The sequence below is a fragment of the Mustela lutreola genome, chromosome 2, assembly GCF_030435805.1.
Source record: "Mustela lutreola isolate mMusLut2 chromosome 2, mMusLut2.pri, whole genome shotgun sequence".
Lineage (NCBI taxonomy): Eukaryota > Metazoa > Chordata > Mammalia > Carnivora > Mustelidae > Mustela > Mustela lutreola.
Genome location: NC_081291.1, coordinates 14,615,920 through 14,633,432, shown reverse-complemented (window position 1 = coordinate 14,633,432; position 17,513 = coordinate 14,615,920). Strand labels below are relative to the sequence as shown.

Sequence of the window (17,513 nt, the reverse complement as noted above, 5' to 3'; positions counted from 1 at the left end):
ATATTTGGGCTGAAGAGCTGGCCAGGAAGAGAGCAGAAACGTACAGGCAGAGAGAACAACCTGTGAGGGGATCCTGAGAAGGGAGGGTGCCAGGATCCACAGGGAGCCTGGCAGCAATGGGTGGGAAGGGGGTGGTGGGCAGTGTTACATGACAAAGGACCCTCCCCCCCCTAAGCTTCAGCTTCCCTGTTGGGCTCATTCCTGGCCCTGAGAAGGAACTGGGGCAACCCCCAGCTGGGATCCAGCCTGAACTGTCCCTCCACTCTGCCCCAAGGGAAAGACATGAGTCCCCATCTTTTCTTTTTCTTTCTTTCTTTTTTTTTTTTAAGATTTTATTTATTTACTTGACAGACAGAGATCACAAGTAGGCAGAGAGGCAGGCAGAGAGAGAGGGGGAAGCAGGCTCCCTGTGGAGCAGAGAGCCCGATGCGGGACTCGATCCCAGGACCCTGAGATCATGACCTGAGCCGAAGGCAGCGGCTTAACCCACTGAGCCACCCAGGCGTCGTAGGCTACAGATTTTTACGCCAAAAGTACTGTACCACTCAGAAAGAAATGGATCTTTCACAGGACTCTGGGATCATGACCTGAGCCGAAGGCAGAGGCTTTAACCCACTGAGCCACCCAGGTGCCCCTTTTTCTTTTTTTTTTTAAAGATTTTTATTTATTGAGGTGCCTGGGTGGCTCAGTGGGGTAAAGCCTCTGCCTTCGGCTCAGGTCATGATCCCAGGGTCCTGGGATCAAGCCCCACATCGGGCTCTCTGCTGGGCCGGGAGACTGCTTTCCCTCTCTCTCTGCCTGCCTCTCTGTATACTTGTGATTTCTCTCTCTCTCTCTCTCTGCCTCAAATAAATAAATAAATAATCTTAAAAAAAAATATTTTTACTTATTTATTTGACAGAGGGAACGAGAGGGAGCACAAGCAGGGGGAGCAACAGGGAGCGGAGGAAGCAGGCTCCTCGCTGAGCAGGGAGCCCCATGCGAGGCTCAATCCCAGGACCCTCAGATCATGACCTGAACGGGAGGCAGACGCTTACATGACTGAGCCCCCTGGGCACCCCTAGTCCCTATCCTTTCCTCCATCTGTTTATGAGTGTCGCCAGGCACACCTTGCTCCCTCCCTCCCTTCCTGGACAGATTACCACCTCTGGGCCCAGAACTGGGGCCTGTCACCAGGGAACCAGGACTGCCAGTTGCCATAGCAACACTACACTTCAGGGACACATGGGCGCTCCTGCCTTATGCCATGACGCCAGCCACCCACCCACCTTCCATGAGGCCTGTATCAGTGCGGGAGGAAGGCACAGGAAGGGGTGGAGGGGGCAATTTCCCAGATGATTCATGGAGCAGGGGGACTGAGACTCAGAGGGCTCTGGAGGGAGCTCTTTCACAAGGTCCCTTTGGCTGGTGCTTCCCCCTTGGAAGAGCCCCGGACAGAGGCAAAGGGCCCTCTCATTCCTGAGACTCCAGAAGGGGCCAGGAGCTACTCAGCAGAGGAGACTGAAGGCATTGGCTTGGCACTTGGAGTGTCTCCCCAGAGCTCCCAGGTGGTCCTGCTGGGGGATTCCTCAAAAGTCTAGGTGCTGAGGTCACACCAGATCCAATCATGCCCTTCAGTGCATCCAGTTTGAGGTAACGAAGAAGATGATCCTAGAGCCATAAATAAGTCAATGGAGGAGAAAGACCCAGCCAATGACGAGCTGATACAGGAGGCCTCAGAGAAAAAGAAAAATCAAATTAAAAAAAAAAAAAAGAATGAATCCAGGGCCAGGGCCAGATTATCCAGGGAAAAGGAATTCTAGGTGGAGGGCATACCAGTGCAAAGGCCCTGAGGTTCATGCTATATCAAGAAGAGAGGAAAAGAGGAAGAAGCAGACAGGAGGTGGCAGGGGCCAGGCCATGCGGGCCTTGTGGGCAGTAAGCAAAGCCCTCAGAAGGGTAGATGATATGAGTGAACATTGCTTTTCTCTGCACACACACATTCACACACACACACACCCCTGGGACGCGTCTAACACAGCCCCATATCTGGACACCCTGCCTTCTCAGATTCTATCCATCCCTCAAAGCCCAAACAAGTCAGCTGCCAACTCTTTGGGCAACCATCACTCACCACATATTTGCAATGGACTCCTCACCCCACACCACGCACCCACAGTGCTCTTAGTTTCTACCCTACACCACCTGGCATTATTCATTCCACATCCATGAGCCACCCGCTCTGGCCCCAGCCTGGGGCTGGTCACCAGAGCTTCCAGAATTCATATACTAGACACACAGCAGCAAAACATACAAACAAACAAATAACAAAAAAAAAAAAAAAACCAACAAACTAATTACTCTACCCTTGGGGGCTCCATCCCGAGAGAGAAGAGGGAGATGAAAGGACTGGGACCAGTCACAAGTTTTTAGTTCCAAGAAGCTCGACGTGAACTGGCTTAAGGCAAGAAAGGGGGCAGGGTGGACTTCGAGCATGTTCGATCCAGGACTTACAGCAACGGCATGAAGATGTGGTCTCTCTCCATCCCTCTGGTGGACTCTGTTGCAGTGGTAACCAATCCTCCCAGCTCAGCAACCCCAGCTAACAGCGCGGGCCTCTGTCCCAGTAAATCCCACCAATGCCTGAGAAGGCTCGGGTCAGGCTGCTCAGCCTCTTCTAAGCCACGCAAGCTTGGTCACGCCAAACCAGAGCTCGGCTAAGAAGGAAGAAAAGAGGGGCGCCTGGGTGGCTCAGTTGGTTAAGCATCTGCCTTCAGTTCAGGTCAGAATCCCAGGGTCCTGAGATGGAGCCCTGCATTGAGCTCCTTGCTCAGCAGGGGGGGGTCTGCTCCCCTCCCTCCTCTCCCCCTACTTCTCCTTCTCCACTGCCCCTGCTTGTGTTCCCTCTCTTGCTGTTTCTCTGTCAAATAAATAAAAGAAAAAAAGAAGAAGAAGAAGAAAGAAGGGAGCAACAAGTGCCAGGTAGATTCCTGTCAAATCTATGACAGTTTTCCAAGCAGAAGGAGCAGCTACAGCAAAGGCCCTGAGGCTGGACAGCGGGTTGGTGTTGATGTTACCGCAGGAAACAGTGAGGATAGGACCCATTTTGTCCTCAGACCAAAAGGTAGGAGGGATATAACAGGAAAGGTGGCTGCCAGGTTGGAGAGTATTGAAAATGTTTATTTTTCTGTTTTTCAAGGTTTTATTTATTTATTTACTTGAGAGAGAGAGAGAGAGAGAGCATGAGTGGGGGGAAGAGAGAGGCAGAGGGATAGAAAGCAGCAGACTCCCCACTGAGTGTGGAACCAGACAGACGATTTGATCCCAACCGAAAGCAGATGCTTAACCAACTGAGTCACCAAGGTATCCCTACTGAAAGCCTTTAAACGAAGAAGCTTTGGGGGGCACTGAGTGGCTCAGTGGGTTAAGTCTCTGTCTTCAACTCAGGTCATGATCTCAGTGTTCTGGGATTGAGACCTGCATCGGGCTCTCTGCTCAGCAGGGAGTCTGCTTCCCCCTCTCTCTCTCTGCCTGCCTCTCTGTATACTTGTGATCTCTCTCTGTCAAATAAATAAATAAAATCTTAAAAAAAAAAAAAAGAGCAGGCCAACCTTGAAACAAGTAATTAATTAATTATGTATGTTGTAAAGGTAGGGGCAGGAGTTGAACATGGGGATAACAGGGGAAGCTGGCCCACTCTGAGAGGCCAAGATGTCTTTTGCTGAGGAGGAGCCCTTTAAGATGAGAACTCGGGCAGAGCAGGTCCGTGAGGGAGTTCTTCACATAGGGATGTGTAAATGCAGAGCTCCTGGGGCAGGAAAGAACAGGGTGGGCTCCAGGAAGCCAAAGAGAAGCACTGTGGCTGGAGCACAGTGAGCGATGATGGGGAAAGCCTCCATAGATGTGGTTGGAAATGTTCGTGTGGCCAGATTCAGGGCCTGCCTCACTGGTACATGTAGAGGTTTGGACTCCTGAGTGACTCAGTCAGTTAAACGTCTGACCACTGATCTCAGTTCAGGTCTTGATGTCAGGGTCGTGAGTTCAAGCCCTGCATTGCACTACACACCGGGTGTGAAGCCTACTTAAAAATAAATAAATAAAAATTAAAAATTAAAAAATAGGAAAACCTGGGTGGCTCAGTCAATTAAGCTTGGCTCAGGTCATGATCCCATGGGATCGAGCCCTGCATTGGGATCCCTGCTCAGCTGGGAGTCTGCTTCTCCCCCTCCTTCCTGCTCATGCTTTCTCTCACGACCTCTGTCTCTCTCAAAAAAATAATTTTTAAAAAATTAAAATTACGGGGCGCCTGGGTGGCTCAGTGGGTTAAGGCCTCTGCCTTCGGCTCGGGTCATGATCCCAGGGTCCTGGGATCGAGCCCCACGTCGGGCTCTCTGCTCCGTGGGGAGCCTGCTTCCTCCTCTCTCTCTCTGCCTGCCTCTCTGCCTACTTGTGATTTCTCTCTCTCTGTCAAATAAATAAAAATCTTTAAAAAAAATTAAAATTACAATTAAAAAATTAAAAATTTGGGGGCACCTAAGTGACTCAGTAAGTTAAGTGTCCAGCTCTTAATTTCAGCTCAGGTCATGATCTCAGGGCGATAAGATCAAGCCCCACATTGAGTTCCTCGCTCAGTGGGAAGCCTGCTTGAGATTCTCTCCTCACCCCTCCCCTAAAATAAATAAACCTTAAAAAAACTGATTAAAATATGTGATATATTTGTTTTACCACCACCACCAAAAAAAAAAAAAAAAAAAAAAAAGGATAAACCTTACATGTACACTAACCCTAACCAAATAAAATGAGAAATGAGGGACTTCAGCCACATTGGCCGCATAGCAAGGGACCCATAAAGCCACGTGGCTGGAGGTGTTGCAGACATAATAGTTCCATCATTCCAGGAAGTTCTACTGGGCGACACTGGTCTTCAGCTGCTTCTTACCTCCACCCAGGTATCATTTCTTGGTGACATTCCAAGGGGGTGCCTTCAAACCCCACCAGGACCCAGAACAATACCTGGGGGGGGGGGGTGCAAAATTGTCTTTGAATGTTGGATGGTGATGTTCATGGTATCACACAGGGTCCTGGCAGGAAGTAGGAGCTACTCAGAAAGGATGCCTCGGAAGTTTTAGTGAAGGTGTGGGCAGGGTTGGGTAACAGACAGGAAGGGCGCACCACCCCAGGTGAGCAGTGGTGGGGAGCTGTGACCAGGCACAGGCTGAAGGTTGGAGGGTGTAGGGAGGGACACTAGGAGAGAAACACCTTGAATTCCCAATCTTCCCTCCCCCTACCTCCTGCCTGTGCTGATCCTCACCCACCCCCAACCCCTCCCCAGCTGACTCTAGCAGAAGGTGCAGAGCCCAAGTGGATCTCCTGGGACACAAGGCAAGGTAAAGGGTGGATGGATGGCTGACAATCAGTCCTACCTGATTCCCTCTAGCACCCCACCCCCACCCACCTGTCACCCATAGACCTCCACTGGCCTGTGAAAACCTTCACCCCACTGACCACCCCACCCCTCATCCGAAATTCTTCCCAGGAATCTCTGATTGCTAACAATAGACACCACTCCAGCTGACTGAAGCTAAAAGAGGATTTTTCTGGGAAGATCTCCGGGAGTCTGCAGAATGGACAGGAAGGATAGAAAGCCAAGGCCATGGCCTCATCAGGGTAGGCTGCTCCTATCCTGCAAGGTTGTTCTCAAATGCGAAGTACAGGGCAAGGTCAAGTCTGGATCCCTTGGATAGGGAAAGGGCTAGGACTCACTGTCAATGCCCCGAAGCTGCCCCACGTCTGAAAGAAAGGGGGGTGGAAGCCAGATGCCGGCAACATTAACCAAACATCCTCCTAAGATTCAACCTGTGCATTTCAGAGGAGGGACCCCAAAAGGGAGGCAAGAAGGGGTACCGACCCATCCGGCCCAAGCAGGTAACAAAGGCCACTTTTCCCGGGACCTCCCTAGTCAGAATTGTGGTGCAGGTTGGGCAGCAGCAGAGGCGCTGTCCTTCCTGAAGCCACGGAGAGTTCCCAGGGCGGTCCCCAACTCAGAAAGGGCCAAGTGGACTGGGGCCATAACCATGCTCAGGCTCTTCTCCCAAGGGCAGATGGAAAGATAAACAGAAGTAGGCTCAGTCCAAAATATCTTTTATATACATGGTTTATTCCTCCCGACCCCCATGTTGCAAACCCAGCCTCAGCCGCCCTCCCAGCTTCGACCTGCCCACCACCAACTCTCGCAGGGGCCTCTTCTCTTAGGACTGGATCTCTGGAGGTGAGGTGGGGGAAAGGAGGGTGCCCTAGCACAGGGTGGTTCCCCTGTGCCCTCAGCCCCCACCCTCCAAGGGAGAAAGGAGGCGGGAGGGAGGAAGCACAGAACTGGGGATTGAATACTCAAGAAGCTACAAGATAGAAGGCAAAAGTAGAAAGCTCTGGGGAAGGGGAGAGCAAGGAGGGACCAAGGCCAGATCCCGCCCTCCCCCCCCGCCCTATGGGGGCATGGCGATCCCAGGACTCAGAGGGGCAAGGAGTGGGACTGGAGAAAGAAGAAGGATGGGGGAGTGGAGGAGCCCAAGGATGGTCCTACCCTGACTTGGACTCCTGGGCACAGGACAAACGAGGCCCAAGGAGCCCCTGCACTGGGCGATGCACGGGCCAATCAAGACCTACAGCTTGGTCAGGTCCAGCTTCAGCTTGTAGGGTGGGGGGCTGTCCCCAAAGGCATGCGACGGGGGAGGATAGAGGGGCCAGTCTGGCTCTACCATGAAGCCCTTGTGCTGCTCCAGGGTCAGGGGCTGCAGGGGGAGGAAGAGGGAGGGAAGGAGGGCTACTGAGCCCCCACCCTGCCAAGGTTCCTTCCCACCCCGATCTCAGGTCACCCCAGCTAAGGACTGGCATTACCCACCCCCAACTTGATAAGGAAGTAGAGCAAGTTGCCCAGTGTCACACAAGGAGTCAGGGGATCTTGTCGCCTGGGGAGAGCAGGCAGCCCAATTCAGGGCCAAGGAGCGGCCCTTCTCCCACCCCTTCACCAGGTCCCACCCACCTGGAACTTGAGGTGCTGGCCAGGTGCGGTCACCAGTGTGGAGCAGCTCAGCCACAGCATCACCAGCACGGAAAGGAAGAGGCAGCAGGCCAGGATCCAGCGAGGGAGCCCCGAGCGCCTGACCAGCCCAGAAGGCAGGCTCAGCGGTTCCAGTGGGCTTTGGGAGACCTTCCCCTCCAGCTACACTCCCATCCCCCCGCCCAGGGCCCTGCCACCCACCGGGACATGCAACTGAGGAAGTCGTTGTCCTGCAGCTCATCAGATTCCACCTTGGCCTTACTGCTGGTCTTGACTCGAATCTTGGCCTTCCTTACCTTGTCCAAGGGGCCTACGGGGTCTGAGAGACAGGTCATCTCTTAGTGGCCCCCAGGCCTTCCCCAAGAGACCATTGCAGCCAGGAGAGGAGAAAGGAGACCAGGACCTAAGGCAATGTGGCACGGAGTCCTGGAAGAGATCAGAACCCTGGGAAATGGACCGTGGCATCCTAGGAAATTGACCATGGCACCGGGGAGCCCTAGGAGTTGGACCACAGAACCTAAGAAGATGAATCACAAAACCCTGGGAGACAGACCATGGAACCTTTGGAGGTAGACCTGGGAAGCCTGGGAGAGGGATTTTGAATCCCCAGGAGAAGAATCACAGAACCCTGGAGATGGACTGTGGAATCCTGGGAAACAGACCACAGAATCATGGGAGATGGATCATAGAACCCTGGAAGATGGACCAAGGAACCCTAAGAGTTGAGAGATGAAATCCCAGGGTTCATTTGCCACTAGGATTCCTTATGGCAGTGGAGCTACCTGTGGAAGGAACATTGGTCTTGCCTTGGACCTTACCCACGTGCACCTCCAAGGCCTCAGGGTGGGATCCCCGCCAGGTCACCTCTACTCGTTGCAGACGGGCTCCCTCGTGCCCCAGGCTCTCTACCACAGGCTGGGTCTGGGTTGGGAACAAGACAGCACAGAAGAGCCATTTAGAAAGGCACCACCTTGGCCCTGGGAAGCACATCTCTGTGTCCCCTCTAGGTTACATTGTCCCATGCCCAGCTGACACATAGTTCCACGATGCCGAGGGAACCCTTCTGTGGGAGCTGTGGTTCCCTGCTGCTGCAGGCATCCCAATGCAGACCCAATCCTTTAGCTCCTGAAGTAGGAACGCTACCTAGGTCAATAGAATCACGGGGATTGGATGAGAGATGGTCACATGACCCAGCCAGGGCCAATCAGAGTAAGTCTCCATCGAGTTAAAACTTGAGAGATGTTATACCCTAGCCCTCTGGCATCTACCATCAGGGGGGAAGAGCTTTCCTGGGACTACAACCACCACAAAGGGAGGCGGACTCAAGAGGGGAGTGAGACAGTGAAGCCCTGAATCTAGCTGGGTCCAAACATTGATCACCCGAGGACTTTGCATCCCATGAGCCAAAAGCCAATGCATCCCACCTTCTTAACCCGACCACCCACCTACCGCACTGGCACCGCCCCGGCCAGACCCCTCACCTGGAACACCACCACCTTCCCGTTGTCGGTCTGCAGGTAGTACGTCCAGGTGGAGGAGACAAAGCCTTGGGCTGAGTTGACAAGGTCATTGCAGAGGGTGGAAAACAAGTCCAAGAGCGAAAGAGCTCCACTTGGAGCTTCCAGGACCTTTCTCTGCCAAGGGGAGACCCAAGCCATAGACATGTCACCAAGGTAGGGGAGTGAGCTGAGAGAGTTCACTGGGACCGGAATTTGCTAAGTGGTTTGGGGCATTGGGGCTTGATGCCATGAACGTGGTATTTGGCTTGCTGTTGCCCTTGGAGAAGGGGATTGCCCTCTCTGAGCCCTAAAATGGGGATGATTCTCTTCCATCGTGGGGTTGTTATGAGAGTTCAGTTAAACGATGGCACAGCACCAATGTGTAATACATGGTAGCTGCTGTTATTAAAAATTGCACATCCTCACTCTTATTCTGACAGCATCAGGAGAGAATTCAGAACAGGAAGGAATGATATAGTACAGCGTGCTTTAGCGAACAATGAAGGCCTGGAGTGGGTGGAGGAAAATGGGTGAAGGTGAGGAGCTTTCTGGGCAATCTTAGTTCAGGGGTCTCTGGCTGTGATAAGTGGTTCCCTGTGCCTTAGTTTCCCCTAACACAGTGTTTCCTAGACTCACTCATGGACGTGATGAGTGAGCAGTTATCTCTCCCTGGGTTAGGGGAGTAAGTAGCTCCTCCCTGAAACTCAGTTCTGAGGGTCCCCCCCCCCCATGACAGTGACCACCTGTTCACCAAAAGGAAAGTGCTTAGACCAGCACCTGGCATACAGTAGGGGCTCAACAAAGTTAGCTCTGATAACACTGAAGATGGGTGAGGTGAGGCATGCTCACAGCCTTAAATCCTAGGTCTTGCCCAGCCCTAACTATGTGACCTTGGGCAGTTCCTTTGTGGGCATGAAATGAGAGTGACTTGCACTGTCCCAGGTGCCTCTAGGTGGCATGAGGAATTTGAGATAGGCTGTTTTGGGGCCTGGACCAGGACCAATGACTGATAAGCCCGAGCTGTTTTCTGCCATTTACTCCTTGTACGGTGGTGGGAGGGGAGGGTCCTTCTCATATCACAGAGATGATTACTGAGGCTTGAGGCAAGACAAGACTCCATCGAGAATCCCTAGTAAGCCCAGAATGGATGACAGAGCCCGGGAGACTCAAGACATGAGTGCGGATTTAGGGAGGAGAGAAAGGACGGGGGATGTTCCCAGGGCCACAAGTGGGAGGCTGCCCACCTTCTGTTCTGGTTCAGGCTCAGGTTCAGGCTCCGGCTCCGGGTTCTGACTCCAGCAGCCCTCGCTGCAGGCCTGCTGCTCTGTCTCCTTCACATAGGCCTCCACACACGCTGGGGGTGGCAGGAGGGGTGACTAGGGAGTGACCCTTCCCAGGCCACCTCGCCCCACCCTGGCCACTACACCACACACACCCCCCCCACCCACCCCCCCACTGCCCCTGGCCCTCACCTGCTTCACACTCAGTCTGGGTGGCGTTAGGCTTGGAGCTCCTTGCCACAAATCGGCAGATGGAGAAGAGGCGGCAGCCGCGCTCACAAGCACTGATCAGGACAGCCCTGTCATACTCATTGGGGGACTCAGAAGGGTCCCCCTCCTCCAGCTCTGCCTGGGAGAGGGGACATGGGGTTCAGGCCAGGGGGAGGGGTAGTGGGAGGTTTGCACTGGAAGCACAGGCTCAGAGCAGGAGATAGAAGATTTGTTGTTCTCTCCCTCCTCCTCTCTTCCCCCTCACCCCCCACCACTGCCCAGATCCAGAGTGACTGAGGTGGGGAGGGAAGGCTAATATTAGTAGGGCTTCTTAGCGCTGAGGAAAGGAGAGGGGAACGGACGGTGGAGGACACTGGATTTGGGCAATGGTTGTAAAATGGACGAGTTGGAGAGAAATGCTTCTCCCTCCCCACCCTACCCCACGCCAAGGCTTCACGGGAGGAAGACAGAGATTGAGGGGAATTCTCAGGCCTGAGGAAGGAGGGAGGAGGTAAGAGGAGGAGGTTTGTCATCTCTTCTGGCCTGGGAAAATGGAGATCCAGCTGGTGGGTGAGGATGTGAATGGGGGCTGGTAGCTCGCTCTTGGGGAGGGTAGGGAAGAGGTTGTGGAAAGGAGGAGGAAGAGGAGGAGGAAAAGAGAAAGAGGAGGAGGGGAAGGAGGAGGAGGAAAGGATTATCAGACCTGAGGGAGGTGGGGGATGGGCGCCCCGAGGGTCTTTGCGCAGCAGTGCACAGCCAGAGCCGGCGAGGTGGCCTAAGAAGGCTCGATCCCCTTTCCTTTCCTTCCTTGGAAGGACCCCCCCCCAACTCCGCATTCATCGGAGGGATTCGCATCTCCAAACCCTTCCCCCATCAGAGGGACAGAGGGACCCCCCCCCCGTCCTTCCCCCGCGGGAGGAACAACCCCCATCTCCTTCGGAGGGACCCCCGACCTCGATAGAAAGGACCCCAGTCCCTCCCTCACCAGATGGACCCACCTCCATTGTTGAACCCCCATTTCCGACTCCTTCCCGCTCGGAGGAACCCCTATCTCGCGCTCGCAACGGAGGGAACCGCATCCCCAGCCCCTCCCCCACCGGAGAGATCGCCGCTCCTCTGGCTGGCGCCGCAAGCGCTTCACCTGCGAGAGCTGCGGACCAGGATATCGGTCGCGGCACCGCAGCTGGCAGCTCTGCGTATCCCCGAGCTGCGGGGCGAAGGGGTCGCGGGCGGGCGGAGCGGGGATGGCAGGTGGAGGCTGCAGCAACAGCAGCAGCAGCAGCGGCGGCATCAGTGAGACCAAAGCCATGGCCGTGCCCGGAGCGAGGGGCTCGGGGGACGCCGGCTCCTGGCAGGCACCGAGGATGCAGCGGCGGCGGCGGGGACCGGGTCGCTGACGTCACCCGAGCGAGGCAGCCTGGGAAGGGCGGGCGGGGGATGCGGAGAACGGGCGGGGGAGCCGCGCTGCTGCACGGTCGGGGTGCGGGTGGGGCGGGGCAGGTGGACGGTGATCCCCGCCGCCTGTCCCATCTCGATGGTGCCATGACACCTCCCTCGTATCCACGGGCTAGAGGATCTCCGCCAGCGCTATGGGGTCAAAAGGAAAAAAATAGGGTGATGGGATGGGGTGTCTCTTGGCCAGGGGATTCAGGGAGGGCCTACCTGAGGTGGCAAAATTTGAGCTGGCTTCGCGGGGAGGGCAATCCAGGCACAGGGAATAGAGAGTGCCCCGAGGCGGGAAAGAGAGTGTTGGAAGAGTAGGTAAGAGGGCGATGATGCTGGAGCTAGACACTGGAGATGGAGCGACATGAGTGAGGGTCACAGCGCTGGAGCAGCCAGGGCCTCTGGAAGGTCTGTGGCATCGTGTCCCTTGTCACCCAAGTGAAAGGGGTGGCAACTTTGTAATTGGTTTGCCTCCTGTAGGAAGCCCTCCCAGGCCCTTCAAGGTCCCCCCAGCCTTGCCCGCTTCTGGGCCAGCCCTGATCCACTGGCCTGGGGGATCTAGCGCTGTCTACCCTCCAACTGAGGGCCTCTCGGTCCGGGGCTGAGTGGGAGGAGACACAGAGGTGCAAGTAGGAGCAGGGTGAGAGTGCTGCTTAAAGTCCTAATTCTTGGGACGCCTGGGTGGCTCAGTTGGTTGGACGACTGCCTTCGGCTCAGGTCATGATCCCGGAGTCGCGGGATCGAGTCCCGCATCGGGCTCCCAGCTCCATGGGGAGTCTGCTTCTCCCTCTGACCTTCTCCTCGCTCATGCTCTCTCTCACTGTCTCTCTCTCAAATAAATAAATAAAATTTAAAAAAAAAAAAAAAAGTCCTAATTCTTTTTTTTTTTTTTTAAAGATTTTATTTATTTGTCAGAGAGAGGGAAAGAGCGAGCACAGGCAGACAGAATGGCAGGCAGAGGCAGAGGGAGAAGCAGGCTCCCTGCCGAGCAAGGAGCCCGATGTGGGACTCGATCCCAGGACGCTGGGATCATGACCTGAGCCGAAGGCAGCTGCTTAACCAACTGAGCCACCCAGGCGTCCCTAAAGTCCTAATTCTTGTGGGAAAACTTCGGACAGGGACACTTCTGGCTTCCATAATAGCCACACCCCAAGATGATGGATTGGAGCCCCATGAATCTCTGTTTAAGAGGTTTCCCTAGCTTCCTCTCTGCCAGGCAAGGCAGCGGGGGGTGGGGGGCGCCTCCCTAAGCCTTGGACCCCTGCAAAGAAGACCCCCCCCCCCCCCCGCTGGCAAGCCCCGCGCAGGTGCCTGCCGAGGTTGCGCTGCCGCCGGTGTGGCTTCTTGCTTCTACTCTCCGCCCCCACAGACGGGGCGGCAGCCTCTCGGGGTCGGCAGGTCAGAGGGCGCCGCAGGTTCCGGCCGAGGAGGAAGGGACCCCGGCGGGGGGGTCTGGCGCACCCCCTCCCCTGGCCGGCCGCGGCGCTTTCATCTCCGCGGCCTCGGCGGGCCCCCACGTGGCTTAATCAGGCGCGGCTGTGCCTGGCGGACCCTGAACATCTGGATCCCGGCGCGGCCCCTCCCCCGCCCCGCCCCTCCTGGGCTGCGCCGCGGCGACCCTGCGGCAAGGGCCTCCCGCCTGCGGTTTTCGCGAAAGCGAGGGAACCCCGCGTCTAACCTCCCGCGAGTCAGGGCCTGTGCCTTGGGAAATAGCCATTGGTTAGGACCAATGCTGTCTCCCATTTCACAGGTGGGAAACTTAGGCTCCAGGACCCCTCAGCAGAGCTAGGATTCAAGCCCACACATGTCAGTTCAGAGCCCTGCGCGCTTAAGCGTCTTCCACAATTACTATACTTCGTTCATTCCAAACAAAGCCCTTCCCAGGTATTTTCTTGCAACAACCTAAAAGGAAGTACCGGTAGCGTTGTCTAATCTACTGATGAGGAAACTGAGGCTGAGGGTGGAAAAAGGGGTGGGCCCGGATACAAGCGAGAGAAGCAAAGAGAGGCGGGCGGAGGTTGGGGCATTCGACATAAGAGGCGTCACTTAAAGCGCAACAGGAAGGAAAGACTCCCCCCATCCTCTTGCGGAAGGGGAAACTGAGGCTGGAGAGGTTGGAGCGTTGGCCTAGGTTGCCGGAGGGGAGCGAGAGGGCTTGGTTGCCGCCCACCCACCCCCCTTTCCGCTCTACGAGGCCGCTGGGGGCGGGAGCGGAAGGAGGACTTGACCCTGGCCCCCCAGGTGAGCCCCCGCGCCCCTCCTGCCGTTCCCGAGGGAGCAGGTCCAGGTGAGGGGCGGGAGGGCCGGCGGGCGGCCGGGGTCGGGTTTCAGGAAATCCGCCGACATTCCTTCGGGGCTTAAGAGGGAAAGTTGACTCGGCGCCGCCCCTCGCCCCCCCCACTTCCTACCCCCCGGGGCGGCCCGGCCGGGGGCGGCAGGCGCGGGGCGCTGCGGCCGGCCTGGGCGTGAATCAGCGGCTGGCCGGGCGTCCGGGAAGCGGCGGCCGAGGTCAGGGCGGGCATCGGACAAGCGCCCTTTGTCCCTTGCCGCCCTCACCACGACCCCGCTGACCCCCACCCTCAAGCCGGGTACAGGCTGAGGAGGAGGCACGGCTCGGTGGCGCCGGCGCTTGCTGACAGTGGGCCGGGGGTGGGGGGTGGAGGAGTGGTGGAGGGAAAGGGGCACAGCTGTCTACCCCCTTCACACACACCGCAGCTGGCACCTCCTAGAACCCAGACATCTGAGGTTCTCCAGGAAGCCGAGGGGCAGGGAACTCAGGCCTCCGTGGCGGGTGCGCAGGGGCCCTGACCTAGACCTAGGCGGCATTCCTGAGGCCCTAGCTCCACTGCCTATGGGGTCTGAATTTTTCAAGTTCAGTGCACAAAGCTTTGAACCTAGGCATCCCAGTTACCCAGGCTAAAGCTCCCGGGTAGAAATAACGAAGCCCCACCTTCTCCTGCACCCAGGTCCTGAACCTAAGTTCTGCTGTCCCAAACCCATGTCCAGGTCTGGACCCTGACTGGCCCCGCTTCCTGGGAACACAGGCCTGGAGCACGGGCAGCTAATCCCAAACTGAGAAGCCCTGAGCATAGAGGTATCAGCATGGGAGAGGCGGTGCTGTGCTCTACCCCCTCCCACGGGCTCTGGGTTCCTATGGGCCACTGAAGGTGCTGCCTTCTCCCCAGGGTCCCTTCAATGCCCTTCAGTTATACAGGGAGCTAGGGCCAGAGGCTCGCCCTCAACTTAATCCTTAGATGCAGAGTGTGTGGACTAAGGAGGAGCCCTTCTCCATCCTAGGTGGGGCCCTCTCTCCATCTGTACATTCCCAGCCACCTTCAAGGACTTGGGTCAATATTTGCCAGAAGTTCCGTCAATGCTGGCTCCCCTTCCAGCGCAAAAGGCAGTAGGACTGGGAAGGAAGGGGTTAAACCTCTGGGAGAACCGTGGATAGGGAAGCAAGCACCTGGGGGTCAAATCTCTTTCCTTAAAGTCAAAGGTATGAAGTGAAGGTTACCCAGGGGAGAGAGTACCTACCTGCTCCAGGGCAGAGCTGGGCAAACGATCCTTACTGTTCTGTGGGTAAGGACTAGAGAGGGATGGCTACCAGCTTGGGTCACAGAGCAAGTCAGGGGGCGTGGGCCTCACTGGGACCCCAGGCAGCACGATTCACTGGGACTGAGTTTTCTTGCCACTTGGAAGAACCGAGAATTCTCCATCCTTCCATTTTTTTGCAACTATTCACTGAGCCCCTCACTGGGCCCAGCATGAGGTCCTAATGGGTCTCAGGGCAGTCACAGTCTAAAGAAAAAAGTCTCAAGAGAATGACAGTGTTGAAAGACAATGTTCAAAGAACTGTGTTACGAAGACAATTTTAAAAGGAGAAGGGGATGAAGGGTGCCTGGAAAGGATGGGGGGGGCCCTCTGAGGTGACACTTGACCCGTGACCTGATGGAAGAGAAGGTCCTAAGCAGGGTGGGGAGGAGATTTTGGGGAAGCGCATCCCTGCAGAGAGAACAGCAAATCTGCAAAGCCCCTGTGATAGCAACAAGCCTGGTGTGTTTGGGGAAACAGCGCTGCAGTGGCTGGAGCGAAGTGAGGGAGAGGAAAGGGAAAGGGAGAATGGAGGAGAGGAAAGGAGAGGCGGGGCGGATAGGGTGGCCGGGCAGAGAAGACCTGCTTTGCTTCTTTTAAAAGCTTCCTCTTCCTGTCATGCAGACAAGGAAGGGCAGGAGGGTCACCGGGGACGCCCAGGAGGAGTCCGGGCACCATCCCGGAGGGAGATGGTGGGGCCTGGACCTGGACAGGGTGGAGAGAAGGGGTCAGAATCTCAGAATGGGGATGTGTTTTGGAATCAGAGCCAACAGGATTTGCTGATGGATTGGACGTGGGGGATGAGCGAAGGAGAGAGTTGTCACGCACGCCTCCAGGTCTCTGGCCTGAGCACCTGGGTGGATGGGGGAGCTTTTTCCCCAAAACCCGGGGGTGACTGGGGGAGGAGCAGAGATTGGGGGAAAAACATCAAGATTTCCCTCCAGAAGAAGCCTGAAGTCCTTGGGGAGAGAGTCAAACTTCGCAGGGCAGTGGTTGTGGGGGAGGGGTGTGCGTATCCTGGAAAGGCAATTCTAGTTAAGAACTGCCACTGCCTCTTAACCCTCTGCATCACCTGGCAGATGGAGCTATGGCCCCGTTTTTCAGAGGTGACAAACCGAGGCCTGGGGACCACCACTGCTCCAGGAGAACATGCCCCCCAGTGCTGGGAGCTGTGCCAAGGGCTTAGAATGTGACACCTTCTGTAGGACTGCATCTTTTTTTAAAAAAGATATTTATTTATTTATTTGATAGAGATCACAAGTAGGCAGAGAGGCAGGCAGAGAGAGAGGAAGGTAAGCAGGCTCCCTGCTGAACAGAGAACCCGATGTGGGGCTTGATCTCAGGACCCTGGGATCATGACCTGAGCTGAAGGCAGAGGCTTTAACCCACCCAGGCGCCCCAGCATTGCATCTTCTCACAGAAGACCTTAGGTTGGCTGGGAGCTGCCCATTGTACAGAGCAGAAAACTGAGGCTGAGAGGCCTGGTTGCATCTGTGAAGGGCAGTGTATCACTCCAGGGCTTTAGTCTCCCTCTCATAAAACCCATTAAGAATCCAGATTGTGGGTGTGCAGAGTCCCCAGTGTGTGCAGAGCCTCCTGTCCTCCAATCCTCTTTTATTCTGACAGTCTGGGGTCTGAGCTGGGGATCCAAGTAAGAAGGGGGGAGGGTAGCCTTGACCAAACAAGGTGGGGGCTCCTGAGTCATCATCCTCAGACACTTTTACCCCATTGGCTGGTTAGGGATATGGAGAGAGGGTCTAGGCCTCTAAGGGAACCCCTCTGTAAGGGGGAATTAGAGCCCTTCCTCTCTCTGGGCACACCGCTGGGGGCAGGGCTGAGACTCAGACCTCCGGGCTGGAGGCGTCCCTGGAAATAAATCTCGTCTCAAGCACCCGGTACCCTGAAGGCCGGGAGCCCTTCTATCTTGGGCGCCGTATCGGGTGCTGACCGAGAGGAAGGCGGTGGGGGGTGAGGCGCTTGGGCCAGGAGGGGTCCCGAAACCCAAGCAGTGGCCAAGAATAATAACACGGGGAAGGATCCCGGCGCAGGGAGGGGGGGAAAAAAAAAAAAGGAAGATAGACTATGCGTCGCTCCCGGCAGCCGGCGTTACCTGGAGCCGGCGGGCGGCGGCCGCCCGAGCGATTACTCACTGCGTGGCGCACCCCACCCGCGGGCCGCTGAACTGATGTTTCCGTGGGGAGGGGTGTCACTGAGTCGGGGGGTTTCCTTACGGCTCTCCTGGGAATCCTTCCCATCCCACTGGCGGGACCTGGGCAAACCCCGGTCCCCGCTCCCACCGAGACCCATTTCTCCCCGTCTATCCACGCGGGAGCTCTCTCCTGAGGTCCCCGGGAGCCCTCCGAGGAAACTCAGCCCTGTCCTGCGTGAATGGGACAGCTGAGCCCGGGCGAGGGCCCGGGACTCCGTTGCCTTCCAGCTTTTTCTCAGTCTTCC

At 56.2% G+C, this 17,513-nt stretch overlaps 2 protein-coding genes across 2 annotated transcripts in view; both read right to left on the bottom strand.

Moving 5' to 3' along the window:
• The window catches only part of UPF1 (UPF1 RNA helicase and ATPase), a 222,477-nt gene that overhangs the window by 204,860 nt on the left and 104 nt on the right, over positions 1 to 17,513 (bottom strand). The gene's annotated exons all lie outside the window — the stretch shown is intronic.
• Positions 6,116 to 11,447, bottom strand: TMEM59L (transmembrane protein 59 like). Its single transcript, XM_059160583.1, has 8 exons — positions 11,167 to 11,447; positions 10,008 to 10,164; positions 9,780 to 9,889; positions 8,518 to 8,670; positions 7,855 to 7,957; positions 7,238 to 7,355; positions 7,019 to 7,136; positions 6,116 to 6,767 (listed from the first exon to the last, which is right to left on the bottom strand). The coding sequence occupies exons 1-8, from the start codon at positions 11,332 to 11,334 to the stop codon at positions 6,639 to 6,641; spliced, it is 1,056 nt and encodes a 351-aa protein (XP_059016566.1). The 5' UTR covers positions 11,335 to 11,447; the 3' UTR covers positions 6,116 to 6,638.

Excerpts from the sequence above, each read along its gene's own strand:
- TMEM59L (XM_059160583.1), bottom strand. The coding sequence starts at position 11,334 with ATGGCTTTGGTCTCACTGATGCCGCCGCTGCTGCTGCTGCTGTTGCTG. Across the intron at positions 10,165-11,166 it reads CTGGTCCGCAGCTCTCGCAG|GCAGAGCTGGAGGAGGGGGA; the intron begins GTGAAGCGCTTG and ends CCCCTCTCCCAG. Across the intron at positions 8,671-9,779 it reads AGCCTGAACCAGAACAGAAG|AGAAAGGTCCTGGAAGCTCC; the intron begins GTGGGCAGCCTC and ends TCCCCTTGGCAG.